Raw genomic sequence first — 17245 nt, 5'->3', positions numbered from 1 at the left:
AAATGACACTGACTGGCCCAAGCGGGGTGCTGCATCATCCCAAAATAACACTGACTGGCCCAAGCGGGGTGCTGCATCATCCCAAAATGACACTGACTGGCCCAAGCGGGGTGCTGCATCATCCTTAAATGACCTTGACTTGCCCAAGCGGGGTGCTGCATCATCCCAAAATGACACTGACTGGCCCAAGCGGGGCGCTGCATCATCCCAAAATGACACTGACTGGCCCAAGCGGGGTGCTGCATCATCCCTAAATGACACTGACTGGCCCAATCGGGGTGCTGCATCATCCCAAAATGACACTGACTGGCCCAAGCGGGGTGCTGCATCATCCCAAAATGACACTGACTGGCCCAAGCGGGGTGCTGCATCATCCCAAAATGACACTGACTGGCCCAAGCGGGGTGCTGCATCATCCCTAAATGACACTGACTGGCCCAAGCGGGGTGCTGCATCATCCCAAAATGACACTGACTGGCCCAAGCGGGGCGCTGCATCATTTGTGGATGACTACATGTTTACTGTTGCCTTTTTCAAATGTATTTAAACAAGGAATCACATTGAGACCAAGGCCTCTCTTTCATAGAAATCATAGAACATTCACAATATTTACAAATCCAACACAATAAAAAACATACAATATTTACAAGCAATTTAAGAAAAGTGACTTACAAAACATGCTCATGAAAAACAACACATTCCTCAGTAAAAAAAAGTAATCAACCAGCCTTCTGAACTGCTGCACCAAAACATCCAGCCTTAGAGAGTTCTGGAGATCATTCTACAAGGTGCAAAAAAACGAAACCCAGATCTACCTAAGGGGCCAAAAGGATCTCCAGAGTTAGTCATCCCTTTGATTGGGTCTGGTGATGCCTTTTTCGAAACTTGTCATTCAAAATGTAGCAAACCAACAGAGTAAAAAGTTGAAATGCATTGTATTGCATGTGTTTCTATGTATTTTAAGAACATATTATTTATGATATTGCTGATAATAAAACTCTATAAACAATGAAAGAACATTTTTTTACCTTTATTTTAGTACAGAAAACAACTACAATACAAAACACATTTTTACACAGTTACAATATTACAGGTAAATGTCGCTGAACATTATGCTAATATAAACCAAGTGTGACCCAACTTAAAAAGTCAGTCCTCAGGATGACTGTCATGTCTTCTTACAAAACCTAAAAAGGGGATACAGAAAGTTAAGTAGGCTATGTATTAAGTCAGATTTGATCAGTATACTGAAAATGAATTCCACATACAGTTGAAGTCGGACGTTTACATACACTTAGGTTGGAGTCATTAAAACTCGGTTTTCAACCACTCCACAAATTTCTTGTTAACAAATTATAGTTTTGGCAAGTCGGTTAGGACATCTACTTCGTGCATGACACAAGTCATTTTTCCAACAATTGTTTACAGAAAGATTATTTCACTTATAATTCACTATATCACAATTCCAGTGGGTCAGAAGTTTACATACACTAAGTTGACTATGCCTTTAAACAGCTTGGAAAATGCCAGAAAATTATGTCATGGCTTTAGAAGCTTCTGATAGGCTAATTGACATAATTTGAGTGAATTGTAGGTGTACCTGTGGATGTATTTCAAGGCCTCCCTTCAAACTCAGTGTCTCTGTGCTTGACATCATGGGAAAATCAAAATAAATCAGCCAAGACCTCAGAAATAAATTGTAGACCTCCACAAGGTTCATCCTTGGGAGCAATTTCCAAATGCCTGAAGGTACCACATTCATCTGTACAAACAATAGTACGCAAGTAAAGTATAAACACGATGGGACCATGCATTCGTCATACCGCCCAGGAAGGAGACGCGTTCTGAATCCTAGAGATTAACGTATTTTAATGCGAAAAGTTCAAATCAATCCCAGAACAACAGAAAAGGACCTTGTGAAGATGCTGGAGGAAACAGGTACAAAAGTATCTATATCCACAGTAAAAAGAGTCCTATATCAACATAACCTGAAAGGCCGCTCAGCAAGGAAGAAGCCACTGCTCCAATACCACCATAAAAAGCCAGACTATGGTTTGCAACTGCACATGGGGACAAATATTGTACTTTTTGGAAAAATGTCCTCTGGTCTGATTAAACAAAAATAGAACTGTTTGACCATAATGACCATCGTTATGTTTGGGAGAAAAAGGGGGAGGCTTGCAAGCCGAACAACACAATCCCAACCGTGAAGCAAGGGGGTTGCAGCATCATGTTGTGGGGGTGCTTTGCTGCAGGAGGGACTGGTGCACTTCATAAAATAGATGGCATCATGAGGCAGGAAAAGTATGTGGATATTTTGAAGCAACATCTCAAGACATCAGTCAGGAAGTTAAAGCTTGGTCACAAATGAGTCTTCCAAATGGACAAGCATACTTCCAAACTTGTGGCAAAATGGATTAAGGACAACAAAGTCAAGGTATTGGAATGGCCATCACAAAGCCCTGACCTCAATCCTATCGAAAATTTGTGGGCAAAACTGAAAAAGCGTGTGCGAGCAAAGAGACCTTCAAACCTGACTCCGTTACCCCAGCTCTGTCAGGAGGAATGGGCCAAAATTCACCCAACTTATTGTGGGAAGCTTGTGGAAGACTACCTGAAACGTTTGATCCAAGTTAAACAATTTAAAGGCAATGCTACCAAATACTAATTGAGTGTATGTCAACTTCTGACCCACTGGGAATGTGATGAAAGAAATAAAAGCTTAAATAAATCATTCTCTCTACTATTATTCTGACATTTCATATTCTTAAAATAAAGTGGTGATTCTGCCTGTCCTAAATCAGTGAATCTTTACTAGGATTAAATGTCAGGAATTGTGAAAATCTGAGTTTAAATGTATTTGGCTAAGGTGTATGTAAACTTCTGACTTCAACTGTATCATAAATGTCATATGTAGGCATACACACTAGGATAGGATAGATCTTACCAGGTGTAACAGTGTCCCAGAAAAATGGCCAAAGCAAAGACTCCAATTGATCCCCCAGCAAAAAGCGATGAAACCTTCATTATGTAGGATATATCTGCCAAACGAGAGAAAGCAACATCAATACAACAATCTGATTAAACCAAAACAGTGGGCTCAATATGAGAAAATGAACCCTTACCTCTCACTTTTGCCCAAATAACACAAGAGTGCTTGAAAGCCTAGAAAATAGTTCAAATGACACATACAGAATGACAAATTATTAATGCAGGAGTTCTATAAGATCAACAAGCATGATCAATACTCTTTCGTTAAAGATGACCTTTAAAACTGTCCTTCCTTTTATATGAATAAACTCCACATATCATTTATTTCCAATGCATAGCAGTTAGTCTTACCCCTCCCCATTGACTGACAGCTCGTAATATGATGTAATAGTCTCTGCCGTTCTGTAAAGGAGCATTGTAGAACCCTCCATAGTAGTGTCCATCGCCCAAAGTCAGGTTAATCTCTTTCCCTATATCCCTCAGATGGAGCTGGGCAGTGATGTACTGTCCATGGGGCTTCCTCTGACTGGAGAAGTCTGGGGTGTTAAGAGAGCTGCAGTCAAACACAAGAGTCCCCTCCAGTGGCAACACAAACACCTGGTAGAAACTGTAAACCCAGGGACAAAAGAGAAAAGGGTTTGTGTCGTAATAGCCAGACCTCAGTGGGCAAATTTCAAGATACAAAATCAGCTTTTAGTACGGGAGAGCGTTGGAGGTAAAATGATGAATTACCTAATTGGGTCCAGAGTGTTAGCTGATCTGCGTAGCCACAAAGTGGGCAATGGAGCCTCAATTTCTCTGTATAAAATCTCTGGGGCTTGAGGCACTATAAGATTAGAAGTTATTGACACATTTAATAACATTGGGTTTCATATCCAAGTCAAAGTCAATATTCTCCTCCATGTTTCTCATATCTTCAAATATTTATTAATCAAATTGTCATTGTTAGTCAAGGGTGTTTGTAGTGTACCTTGTAGGCTGGTGTTTGTTGTGAGTGTGGAGGTGAACCTGGCAGACAGTGCAGTGATGCTGATGGTGTAGTTGGTAACAGGCAGCAGGTTCAGGCAGATCTCAGGGTGGTCTGAAGTGGAGCTGAGGAGCTTCTTCCTCTTGTCATGGAATGACCTTTGATAGGCCCTGAATCCCACAAATACTACCTGTTACATACAGATAGACAGATCAAATAATGATGGTCAAGGTGTAGGAAGTTCAGAGAGCACTTTTTATCATCAATAATATTATCATATTTTAAGGTCCTCGTTATTAAGGTAAACTTACTCTGTAATTCTCTGTGTCTTCTTCATACTTGTCTGCTTTCCAACGCAAACATTTTTCATGAAAGACAACCAAGTCGCTGATGGCAGGCTTGATTTCTGGTCGTCACAAGGGATGACAAACAATGTGTTAAAAAAAGAGTGGAATGAAAAAAATCACTGATCTACACTAATTCCTTCCACATACTAAAAGGTTTTTCAAATGAACTATAGTTCACAGATTTATGAATGCATACCTCTGCATCGCATTGTGGCAGCTTGCCACTTCCCAGTGATGTCACAAACAGAGGTGTTTCTTCCTCTCCAGCTGTGGAATCCTTCCAGACAACGATGGAACACAACACTTGTGTTCTGCAGCACCACCTCTGTGTTGGACAGAGCAGGGGCCGGTCCACATGTAGCTGTCAAAACAAGAAAAAACAAAATTATGTGAGGATTACCATAAAATATTAGATTACACTGCACAGTATACACAAATACTAGTCTTGATTATTTTGTTGCATCATACTCATGATCATGATTAAACATGAATTTACAACCCATTACCCAATACAACATTACCCCCTTCTGGTACAGAATAGTAAGTGCTGAAAGCACATCTACTACATAGGTGGGCACATTCATGATAGACATACAACATCAATTTGAATGTGAGCACTTTGACACAATATAATGAGTTCATGGCAGTAACTGTTACAGTGTGCCCGCACAGACAATTGATCACGCAGCAGAATAGGGTTTGCTTCAGAGTGAGATATTGTTACCGTACCTTTGCATATTATTGAAACAATTCCCCACTGTCCTGATGATATACATGTTGAGAGACTATTTCCTCCCTCCTGGTAAAATCCATCCTTACATACATACTCAATCACACTGCCCAGGACAGTTGTATTGTCCCACAGCATGTTAGTATGGGGAAGGGTTAGTGGAGCCCCACAGTTTAACTCTGTTCACAGAAATCAGTTGAGGTTTGTTTGGTTAAACATAAAGAGACAAAAACATTACTGTACATGTTTAAGTTATTCAAGCAAAATGACTCATACAGTACAATAACAAAGCAAATGTGCATTTGAATATAAATGAAAACACATGTCTTTGAAAGACCTTCATTATAGTGCTGGTAATAGAAATGCACCTTCACATTGAATTTCTATATCCTCCCAAAGTCCATTCTTTCCACACTCAGTGTAACATTTCCCACTCGTAGAGTAATATCCTTCAACACATTGGTAATAAACCACACTACCAATCAACGATGTCTGGTCCCATAGCGTCTTAGCATGGGATATAAATACTGGCTCCCCACAGTCAATCTCTATAATATGAAAAGGGGATAGTGGTTATATAAGAGTTGTTATCATATGTAATTGTTATTAATGTGTCATGACCACACAGAAATGACTAATATAATACCTTCACATAGAAAAGATGTCTGGTCCCACTGTCAATTGGCAGTGCATATTGATACATTTCCCTCTCCCACATTGTAATATCCAGAGTTACACTGATAAACCACCCCAGAGCCTATCCTGGTGCTCTGATCCCACAACATTACTGAGTGAGGGAGGGCAGGGGGCAAGCCACAGTCAACCTCTGATAGGCAAAGCAAAGCAATGACATTGACCAGTGACCATTCCTAGACGCAGTACATGATAACATTTTTCTCTACAAACAAAATACTCATCCATCCACATGTTAAATAAATGAATTAATGCAAAAATCTAAATGAAACAATGCTAGGAGGGAAATTGTAATTAATTTTACCTTCACAAACAAGACTTGGGCCCTTCCACACACTTTCTGCCCCACAAACGGAGGAGTTCTCCCCGCTTTTCCAGAAGAATCCCTCAGAGCAGCCAAATTTAGCGACGCTGCCGTAATGTGTTCCTGTGGCTGACAGCTGGACTGCATTCAGAGCCGAGGGAGGCTGCCCACAATCAACGGCTACACATGGAGAAAAGGACAACACTACAGATACCATCGTTTTTGATAACACTACTGTCATTCTGCAAATGTTCTATAAATCATTTAATTATCCAGGTGCTCTGATCTCACAACATTACAGAGGGAGGGAGGGCAGGGGGAGAACCACAGTCAACCTCTAGAGAGAATGAGAGAATGGTTGAGATAACAGATTGTTCACCAGGATATTTGTATAGGAAGGAGATTTGGCCTCACTGATATGATTCATACATACATTACACAAAATCTCAAAGGAGGTTTAACTAGAGAATATGTGAAAAAGTCATATACATTACCTTTACATGACAATGTTGCCTTTGTCCAGTTACCGTCTTTAGTGCATTGGGAAATATCCCCCCCTCGCTCTCTATGAAATCCCTCTTTACAGTAAAACAGCACAGTGCTGCCAGGGTTTGTGCTGCCATTCCACACCTGTCCAGTGTGGGGCAGTATAGGGGGACCGCCACACATTATTTCTAAGGCGGAAAGCAGTATGGAATTGATTATGTGTATCCTGGATGTAAAGCATAAGGAACATTTAGATTTGACTTTCAACACTTTAATTTCAACCACAGGTCTTATCTTATGAACACATGTAGCTATTTATCAATAATGCTTTGTTTATACTACTGTATCAGGGGGCTAAAAAACATGTATTTCTCATAATTTCATCTCTGTCAGTGTACGTAAGAAATGTTCAGTTACCTTTGCATGATATTGTTGCCTTTGTCCAGAAACCATTTTCTGTACAGTAGGAAATATTACCTCCTCCCTCTCTATGAAATCCCTCTTTACAGTAAAACAGCACAGTGCTGCCAGGGTTTGTGCTGCCATTCCACACCTGCCCAGTGTGGGGCAGTATAGGGGGATCACCACACGTTATCTCTATAAAGAGAAAGCATTACAACAGTGTGAAATTTCTGCACATTTCCATCAAGCAGACATTAATATCTTACATTTTGCATACACAATATTGTTCCATGGTATGATCAACATGACCTCTGAGGTATTTGTTAAAGCACTTGGGTAATTCAGTTATGGGTTAGTTATGGATAACTTGTAAGGTATTGATTGCAGGTGGTAATGTTGTGAGGGAAGATTTATTTTACCTTCACATAGAAAAGATGTCTGGTCCCACTGTCCATTGGCAGTGCATACTGATACATTTCCCTCTCCCACATTGTAATATCCAGAGTTACACTGATAAACCACCTCAGAGCCTATCCTGGTGCTCTGATCCCACAACATTACTGAGTGAGGGAGGGCAGGGGGAGAACTACAGTCAACCTCTACACAGAGAATGAGAGAATGGTTGAGATAACAGATTATTCACCAGGATATTTGTATAGGTAGTAGATTTGGCCTCTCTGATATGATTCCTACATGACATATAGATTACAGAAAATCTCAAAAGAGGTTTCACAAGAGAATATGTGAGAAAGTATTACGTGGCAAAACTGTTACCTTTACATGACAACGTTGCCTTTGTCCAGTAACCATCTCTAGTGCATTGGGAAATATTCCCCCCTCCCTCTCTATAAAACCCTCCTTTACAGTAAAACAGAACAGTGCTGCCAGGGTTTGTGCTGCCATTCCACACCTGCCCAGTGTGGGGCAGTATAGGGGGATCACCACACGTTATCTCTATAAAGAGAAAGCATTACAACAGTGTGCAATTTCCATCAGGCAAACATTCATGTCTGATATTTTGGACACACAATATAATTCATGGAATGGTCAACATGGCCTAGGAGGTATTTGTTCAAACACTTGGTTAATTAAGTTCTGAGTTAGTTATGGATGTAAGGATGGTAATGCTGAGAGAGAAGATTTATTTTACCTGCACATAGCAAAGCTGACTTGTCCCACTGTCCATTGGCAGTGCATATTGATACATTTCCCTCTCCCACATTGTAATATCCAGAGTTACACTGATAAACCACCTCAGAGCCTATCCTGGTGCTCTGATCCCACAACATTACTGAGTGAGGGAGGGCAGGGGGCAAGCCACAGTCAACCTCTGATAGGCAAAGCAATGACATTGACCAGTGACCATTCCTAGACGTAGTACATGATAACATTTTTCTCTACAAACAAAACACTCATCCATCCACATGTATACATGAATGAATGCAAAAATCTAAATGAAACAATGCTAGGAGGGAAAATGTAATTAATTTTACCTTCACAAACAAGACTTGGGCCCTTCCACACACTTTCTGCCCCACAAACGGAGGAGTTCTCCCCGCTTTTCCAGAAGAATCCCTCAGAGCAGCCAAATTTAGCGACGCTGCCGTAATGTGTTCCTGTGGCTGACAGCTGGACTGCATTCAGAGCCGAGGGAGGCTGCCCACAATCAACGGCTACACATGGAGAAAAGGACAACACTACAGATACCATCGTTTTTGATAACACTACTGTCATTCTGCAAATTTTCTATAAATCATGAAATTATTGCAGTGGCTACAGTATAGTATATGGCAGCAGGCAAAGAGATTCTGAAACATGCATTTTTGAAGCATACAGCTCTCTGATTATTATCCATTATCTTATAATTGTACCTATAATTGAACTGAAAAGTCTTACAATACTGAGCCCAAGTGGTTGGTGTTATTTACCTTTGCACAAGGCCTTGTCCTGGTGTGGGTGGAATGGCTCTGCTCCATTGTGAACCTGGTATCCCACTTGGCAGAGGCAGTTAAAATACCCCTGCATGTTTGTGCACTTACCCCCCTCACCACAGATCCCTTGGACTCTACACTCATTAATGTCTAGATAGAACCAACACGAATGTTGTGTTAGTATTATTAGTTAATGTGGTTGGGTAATGTACCCAGTTATTAGGCACCAATATGTGCGTGACTGTAGCACATTCACTCATTCTAAATTAGCATCAAGTTAATGTCCATAAAGCTTAAGAAGACTCACAATCATATATCATATCTGCCAAAGTGGCAATGATTTTTATGTCGCCCTTCTTTTCATAATGTTACAAAGCTGCTGAAGTATTCAGCATCAGTAATCGCTATAACTCACCCTGACAGCGGGTTCCATCATTGGGGATGAAAATGGCCATGTTGTTGGAAGGGCTGTATCCTGCCAGGCAGGTGCAGTAGAAGCTTCCATAGGTGTTATGGCAGGCAGTATGCTGCCCACAGATCTTATTGGCTCCTATCTGACATTCATTTTTGTCTGTAAGAGAGAAGAATAGTGGTAAAATAATAAAATAATCAATAAATACTAGTATAATATGAATACAACTGATACACATGAGATAAAAGATAAGTCATTCCTTCATCTTGAGTTTATACCTGGAGATACACACCTTGACAGTAAGTTCTTCCATTACCAACAAAGCCGTACATGCAGTTACAGGCTTTGCCGGTACCATCCACCTTCTCCTCACAGGTGGCGTTAGGGTGACAGGTGGCACACACATCCAACGTTTGACCAGTCACTCGCATTTCTAAGATAAAGAAAATATACACTACTAAGAGAAATCTTTGTTTGATGAAACCGTCACCTATAACTGTTATTTATTGAAATAGATGCTCTATGTAAGAGCTTCACCATTATGATTTACAAAGGTTCTGTCAATATTCATTTGAATATATTACCAATGTGATTGATTTGTTTTGATCCACTCACCTGTAATGGCATGAGTAAGAAAGGCCAAGATCACAAGTGCTGTTCTCCAATACATCCTCTCAAAGTATGTCCATTTCCCTCTCTTAGATATTGCAAAGACGCATCCTTTGTAAACACATCTTTATTTATTTCCGTCTTGCAGAACTCATGGTGCTGAGCGGATTTGATAACCAGGATGGAAAGAAGGGTATAAGAGTTAACTGAGGTCACAATGAAATCCAACCGCCGCTCTCTCTTCTCAATGGTGATGTTGGCACTAGTGGTTTGGGGACATGTCTATCATCATCAGCATTTTGACACATTCAGTTATACTTCACATGTGTGATAATGTACTCTACGCTTTGGGAGACATCTGAAACACATTTTCAAATTGCACGGTCATGCTGTGTATGCTGATAAGAGCTATATTTGGCTCAGCAAACCTGCCTGGGGTTGATAATGAACATAACATTATGAACTAAAAAAGTAAAAACTAGGTAAATTAACAGACTCTAGATGATAACCATGGATATAAGAGTGACATTAACAATTGGTGATATTCAATTTATTAAAATAAATTAACTAGGCCAACCTAGTTGTTTATACATCCTACCTTTTCTTGATTCAACTTTATCCAGTGTTTGTGAGACCCATCATAACTACAATCCACGCTAGGTGCTCTGTCACATGAATTAAAGGTAAACCCTGTCCATGAAAATGCACAAAAAAAAGTGTGAAATTGAGTAAAACGGGCTCATCACTGCACCAATAGTGTCAACACAGTGAGAACAGCCATCCACCATTGAGCTGTTTCCAGTTGGTTCTTGGGTAGGGAGTTAATCTAGTATAATGTGGAAGGGGAAGATAAATCCATCATGCTGCTATCGCCCAGCCCACCAGGACTCAGTGGGGTCTCCCTCTATCACTCCTCCAGTGAGTCCACACCTCACACTGCGCCTGCTGGAGAGGCCTGATTAAGCACCAGCCTGTCCCTCAAAACCACCAGACCCTCTGTAACACGCTACACTAGGGTCTCTCCACCAGCAGCACATATGAGGAATGCAACATACGGTAACACAACATTGTAACTAGATAGACATAGAATGTCTAGAGCAAGCATAGGTCTCTATTTATTGGTTCACAATGAAGCTGTGAAAGCTATTGTTAATCTCTGTATTCTGCTCATAGTCAAATAACTCAAAGATAGATTGGTAACGTTTTTCTAACTTGGCAAACAGAAACCATTGGCCATGATTAACTTGGTAAAAAATAATGGCACTGGTTGGCCTATAGGCGGCGCTGTGTCTCACTTAAAACCTCATATCTGCCACCCTGATTGACCTAGAGACTTGAAACGTTGAATGTAGTTGTCTTTACCCATACTGAACAAATTTGCATCAAGGACCCATAAGGTCTGGATAGATTTTCCTCCATTTTGGAAATTTCAGAAAACATTTAAAAAATGTATCATGAACCATAAGTCCATATAAAGCATATAGCAACTCCAAATTTAGGCCCATAGTACATCTCTTAATGTAGTTAGAGAAATGCCTAGAGATGTCTGAGTGGATATTTTATTTGCGAAAAAGAGAAACCAGAATTCCTGCTGTTTGCCCAGTCAATGTATATATAAATATATACATTAAGTAATGATTTTAATAATGATTACTTGTTGCATTCAAAGATAACCAACCTAGAGCACAATACTAAACTTCACATCCTTGTGATATTGAGAGATAAACATGGTAATGCTATCACTAATTGGACATAAAAGGTAGATAGATCCTACATGATAGAGTGCTTGCTTTGTTATCCAACTGATCTTGCGTCCTTTGTCATCCTGTGAACCCCGTTTATTGCTGCTCGCAGCCATATTTCTGATTACTTTTCAGATTTCTGATTACTTAACATTTGAAAATAATATTTTGAAATTCTAAAAATGTGAAGTTTATTAATTGTACGATAAACAAAGGACAAAGATTTGTACATACAATTCAAGTAAGAAAAGTTTATCTGAAGTGAAGAAGAGAAAACAGAACACGAATGGAACATGAATAGAAATCAACACCTGATCACTCAAGGCCTTTCTGTGCAGAGAACATATCATTCAGATAACAGTGTTCGATTCAAGAAGCATTCAAAGTATTCAAAGTTACTGTGAGAAATGCTGATGATTTACTATGCACCTTTACTACTATATTACCCAACACTATAAAGAATGCAAAATCCATACAAAGACTTGGCAGTGACACATACTGTAAGTGAGACATGACAACATGACAAATAACCATCATTTAAAACCAATACACTTATTTTGTGCAGAATAGTGGGCAGCTTTTGAAGGCAATAGTGATTGATTCAGGAAGGTCAAAAAGTCCCCCCCGATGGTAACACAAAATTACAAAAACTAAAAATAACTACAGTTTGTGCTCTGCATCTGTTACAGTGTGAATTGATGAAATGGTCATAAAAAGGAACAGATAGAATGATCATTGAATGGAAAAGAAGCAGCAGGACTGCTTTTTAGTGGCAGTGCAGGGGGTGGAGGTTCCGGGGCCAGACTCTGCTCTTTACACTCAGAGGACGTGTCAGTAGTGATGGACGGTAGTCTGCCACAGACCAGGTCTGCAGCGTTAACATCCATGATGGACATGTCAGTGACAGTCTTCTCTCTTAGGGACATGCCACTGTCATCATCATCATCAATGAGGACAAACTCCTTAATGTGTACCTCCATTACACCCAAAAGGCTGTGCGTCTCCGACGACTCATCGATGGTGTGTGCATCCACAAAGATCGTAGTTGAAGTCACTGTTAAAGTCTTGTGTGCCTCTGTTGAGTTGTCCTCAGGCCCAGAGCAGGGCTGGCTAATGGAGGCATGACACATCAACATGGAGTTACTGTTATTTACAGCTTTCTGGTCCTGTAGGTCTTTCTGTCTCCTGCCGTTGGTGACTACACCCGATGGAGAGGGCACGTTTCCTTCCTCTGCTAGTGACCTTGCACAGACCTTGTCTCTGGGAGTGGGCACCATTCTCCATGGTGCAGACATCACCAGGGTCGACCTCATACACCACCTTCCCCTTCTAGCCCTCATTGTAAACTGTCAAGCTGCTTCCATCAAGCTTCCTCTGGCCCCCCGTCACTGGAGAGGAGAGGTGGATGGCGCTGGTCTTACTTTTCATTTTTCTTCATGCACTTCTCTGAGGTGTGCTGCACTGAAATAGCAAAGGAAATTATCATCACCACACTTTGTCATAACATCACTTAGACATCTCTATTTCACTTGAGCTAAAAGAGCTACAGGCTTACCAGCTTTTACGTTGTGATAGTTGTCCTCAGAGACCATGCTTAGTAATTATGAGAAAGACAATAAAACTCAATCTCTCAATTTCTGATTAGTAATTTAAAGATTTAAAACAATTGTCTGTACTGGTTAAAACCTTTAGATTAGTTTAGTACATAATACTGTACAAAACAAAACAGTCCATTCAGGAGTCTGTGAAATAGTACTCATTATGACAAACTCAGTGGTACAAAGAGGGAACATGTTTCCATTTAGTATTGGCCTTTTAAGATAAATAAATGAAGTGAGTTCTTTCAAAATAACTGGAATTCCCATAGGCTCTGAACCCTTTCAGGAGAGCACAGCGTGGAGATTCTCCCTTTAAGTGAGTAACAGGGGGACAGTCACTAAAATGATCAGCTCCATAAGGCACAACCTTGCCACATGCATGGATTCGCCCCCACACGCACGCAAGCACACACAGACACGCACACATAGTGAGCATTTTTTAGTAGGAGTGACATCTGTGGCATTGTGTTGTGTGACAAAACTTCACATTTTAGAGTGGCCTTTTATTGTCCCCAGCGCAAGGTTTCACTTGTGTAATGATCATGCTGTTTAAAATCCTTAGATACTGGTGCGGCGCAGTCGTATATATTGTCTGATGTGTTGCCCTTATCCGACGATACCTACTGTGGTTCCAGTGTGTTAGTTCAGGGTATTGAAATGGATTTTCAATACACAATATGAGATATGTTACGTGTCTCGTTTCCATCCCCCCTAGACTGCAGGGCCAAAGGGGTTCGTAACAGCTTGTAACGGACAAGGAGCACATGGCTGAGCTCTTTAATCACCACCTCATTAAGTCAGGATTCCTATTTGACTCAACCATGCCTCATCGCCCATCCAACATTTCCTAATTTCCCACCCCTTCAATTGTGACTAGCCTGATGCTCCTCATTTTCCCCTTGCCCCGCTACAAAGTTTCCCCCTGCATTCGGTCACTAAGTCCGAGGTGCTAAAGGAGATCCTTAAACTTGACCAAATAAAACATCTTGGTCAGATGGTTTTAGACCCTTTCTTCTTTAAGGTTGCTGCCCCTATCATCGTCAAGCCTATCTCTGACCTTTTTAACCCGTCTCTCCTCTCTGGGGAGGTTCCTATTGCTTGGAAGGCAGCAACAGTGCATCCTTTATATAAAGGGGGAGATCCTCTGTTATAGGCCAATTTCTATTTTGCCCTGTTTATCAAACGTGTTGGAAAAACTTGTCGATAATCAACTGACTGGCTTTCTTGATGTCTATAGTATTCTCTCGGGTATGCAATCTGGTTTCCGCTCAGGTTATGGACGTGTCACTGCAACCTAAAAGGTCCTAAATGATGTCACCATTGCCCTTGATTTTAAGCATTGTTGTGCTGCTATTTTTATTGACTTAGCCAAAGCTTTTGATACGGTAGACCATTGCATTCTTGTGGGCCGGCTAAGGAGTATTGGTGTCTCTGAGGGGTCTTTGGCCTGGTTTGCTAACTACGTCTCTCAAAGAGTGCAGTGTATAAACTTAGAACATGTCTCAGACACTGCCTGCCATCAAGGGAGTACCCCAAGGCTCAATCCTAGGCCCCATGCTCTTCTCAGTTTACATCAACAACATACTGTAGCGCAGGCAGTAAGAAGCTCTCATCCATTTATAAGCAGATAATACAGTCTTATACTCAGCTGGTCCCTCCCCAGATTTTGTGTTAAACGGTCCACAACAAATCTTTCTTGGTGTCCAACAAGCTTTCTCTGCCCTTAACCTTGTTCTGAACACCTCCAAAACAAAGGTCATGTGGTTTGGTAAGAAAAATGCCCCTCTCCCTACCGGTGTGATTACTACCTCTGAGAGTTTAGAGCTTGAGGTAGTCACCTCATACAAGTACTTGGGAGTATGGCTAGACTGTCCTTCTCAGCAAATATCAAAGCTGCAGGCTTAAATCTAGACTTGGTTTCCTCTATCGTAGTCGCTCCTCTTTCACCCCAGCTGCCAAACTAACCCTGACTCAGATGACCATCCTACCTACACTAGATTACGGAGACGTAATTTATAGATCGGCAGGTAAGGGTGCTCTCGAGCGGTTAATGTTCTTTACCATTTGCCACCAATGCTCCTTATAGGACACATCACTGCACTCCTGTGTAACTGATCATCTCTGTATACCTGTCGCAAGACCCACTGGTTGATGCTTAGTTATAAAAACCTCTTAGGCTTCACTCCCCTCATCTGAGATATCTACTGCAGCCCTCATCCTCCACATACAACACCCATTCCACCAGTCACATTCTGTTAAAGGTCCCCAAAGCGCACACGTCGCTTGGTCGCTTCTCTTTTCAGTTTGCTGGAGCCTGGAACGAGCTGCAAAAAAACACTCAAACTGGACAGTTATCTTCATGCAAAGACTGTCATGGACACTCTTACTGACAGTTGTGGTGCTTCGCCCGATGTATTGTTGTCTCTACCTTCTTGCCTTTGTGCTGTTGTCTGTGTCCAATAATGTTTGTACCATGTTTTGTGCTGCTGCCATGTTGTGTTGCTACCATGTTGTGTTGATAATATGCTGTGTTGTCATGTGTTGCTGCCATGCTATGTTGTTGTCTTAGGCCTTTCTTTATGTTGTGTCTCTTGTCGTGATATGTGTTTTGTCCTATATTTGTATATTTTGAATTCCAGCCCTCATCTCCGCAGGAGGCCTTTTGGTAGGGCGTAATTGTAAATAAGAATTTGTTCTTAATGGACTTGCCTAGTTAAATAAATGTAAAAATATATATATTTTAAAAAGGTACGACAGTCTGCTTGGAGTTTGCTATAAAGCACCTAAAGACTCTCAGACCATATGAAACAAAGATTGAACTATTTGGCCTGAATGCCAAGCGTCACATCTGGAGGAAACCTAGCACCATCCCCACGGTGAAGCATGGTGGTGGATGCATCATGGTGTGGCAATGTTTTTCAGTGGCAGGGACTGGGAGACTAGTCAGGATTTAGGGAAAAATGAACAGAGTAAAGTACAGAGATCCTTGATGAAAACCTACTCCAGAGCGCTCAGGACCTCAGACTGGGGCCAAGGTTCACCTTCTAACAGGACAACGACCCTAAGCACACAGCCAAGACAATACAGGAGTGGCTTCGGGACAAGTCTCCGAATGTCCTTGAGTGGCCGTGCAGCGACACTCCCCATCCAACCTGACAGAGCTTGAGAGGATCTGCAGAGAAGAATGGGAGAAACACCCCAAATACAGGTGTGCCAAGCTTGTAGCGTCATACCCAAGAAGACTCAAGGCTGTAATCGCCGCCAAAGGTTCTTCAACAAAGTACTGAGTAAAGGGTCTGAATACTTATGTAAATGTGATATTTCAGTTTAATTTTTGTATACATTTGCAAACATTTCTAAAATGGTTTTTGCTCTGATGAGGGGAAAAAACAATTTAATCAATTTTAGAATAATGCTGTTAAAGTAACAAAATGTGGAAAAAGTCAAGGGGTCTGAATACACTGTACCTTTAAAATACTGGATAGTCATGTTCATATGTCCTTGAATAGTTCAAGAATCCATTCATCTGTCTCTGCACAATGATGGATGAGAGGTGTAAATGCTGCTTTGTGGTCACTGAGTGAGGAACAAGAAAATTAGGTGTGATATCATTGCAACAAAAAAATATAAGTATGATTCATTCAAAGCTTTGCTACACAGCATACTAAGATGTAAGACAAAACATGCCTTTAGGTTCACTACCATAAAGTTGTTTGATTTTCTGATCCTCAGTCATATTCAACAACAATCACAGAGCAATGTTTCCAGCATGTGCAAGAGCTGCAGGCAAACTTAATAAAACAAAAATGTTTTACCAAAAGTTGTGTAGTCCTCTGTTGTGCAGTCTTCCTTCTTCAAAATGTTAGGGGGTTACAGTAATGTAAATCACGTCACATGTGGGACGTATTGGCAGGATTTCATCAGTGGGCAGTCAGACTAAATATTGTCAGGTGCTGTTCAGTTATTCGGTGGTATGAAGGTCTACTAACGGATGCTTTTCTTCACAACCTAATCCCCTCTCCTTCCCTCAAAC

At 41.0% G+C, this 17245-nt stretch overlaps 1 protein-coding gene across 6 annotated transcripts; it reads right to left on the bottom strand.

Annotated features, from left to right (window-relative positions):
- Window positions 1-1015: 1015 nt before the first annotated feature.
- susd1 (sushi domain containing 1) lies at window positions 1016-10673 on the bottom strand. 6 transcript variants are annotated; one of them, XM_065011465.1, is made up of 22 exons: window positions 10471-10673; window positions 9879-10031; window positions 9556-9696; window positions 9267-9422; window positions 8849-9001; window positions 8414-8593; window positions 8071-8250; window positions 7695-7874; window positions 7340-7519; window positions 6936-7115; window positions 6527-6706; window positions 6033-6212; window positions 5404-5583; window positions 5035-5214; window positions 4502-4666; window positions 4270-4364; window positions 3962-4148; window positions 3724-3817; window positions 3343-3598; window positions 3126-3165; window positions 2948-3041; window positions 1016-1187 (listed from the first exon to the last, which is right to left on the bottom strand). In XM_065011465.1, exons 2-22 carry the CDS (start codon window positions 9931-9933, stop codon window positions 1169-1171), a joined length of 3075 nt encoding a protein of 1024 aa, XP_064867537.1. In that variant the 5' UTR covers window positions 9934-10031; window positions 10471-10673; the 3' UTR covers window positions 1016-1168. The 6 variants fall into 6 exon arrangements, with proteins under 6 accessions (XP_064867537.1, XP_064867536.1, XP_064867538.1 ...); XM_065011464.1 differs by lacking the exon at window positions 10471-10673 and having other exon boundaries at window positions 9879-10200; XM_065011466.1 differs by lacking the exon at window positions 10471-10673 and having other exon boundaries at window positions 8071-8211; window positions 9879-10200.
- Between the last annotated feature and the right edge of the window lie 6572 nt (window positions 10674-17245).

Source organism: Oncorhynchus nerka, linkage group LG27 (genome assembly GCF_034236695.1).
Source record: "Oncorhynchus nerka isolate Pitt River linkage group LG27, Oner_Uvic_2.0, whole genome shotgun sequence".
Lineage (NCBI taxonomy): Eukaryota > Metazoa > Chordata > Actinopteri > Salmoniformes > Salmonidae > Oncorhynchus > Oncorhynchus nerka.
Note: the sequence above shows the minus strand (reverse complement) of the source record. Positions and strands in the feature narration are given on the sequence as shown.

What these genes read in the sequence shown, in the direction of transcription:
- susd1 (XM_065011465.1), bottom strand. Translation starts at nt 9,933, where the DNA reads ATGTATTGGAGAACAGCACTTGTGATCTTGGCCTTTCTTACTCATGCC. An exon ending in GGCAACATTGTCATGTAAAG is followed by an intron (nt 6,213 to 6,526) that starts GTAATGTATATG and finishes CTCCATGTGTAG; the next exon opens with CCGTTGATTGTGGGCAGCCT. An exon ending in CTGTCAGTCAATGGGGAGGG is followed by an intron (nt 3,166 to 3,342) that starts GTAAGACTAACT and finishes ACTATTTTCTAG; the next exon opens with GCTTTCAAGCACTCTTGTGT.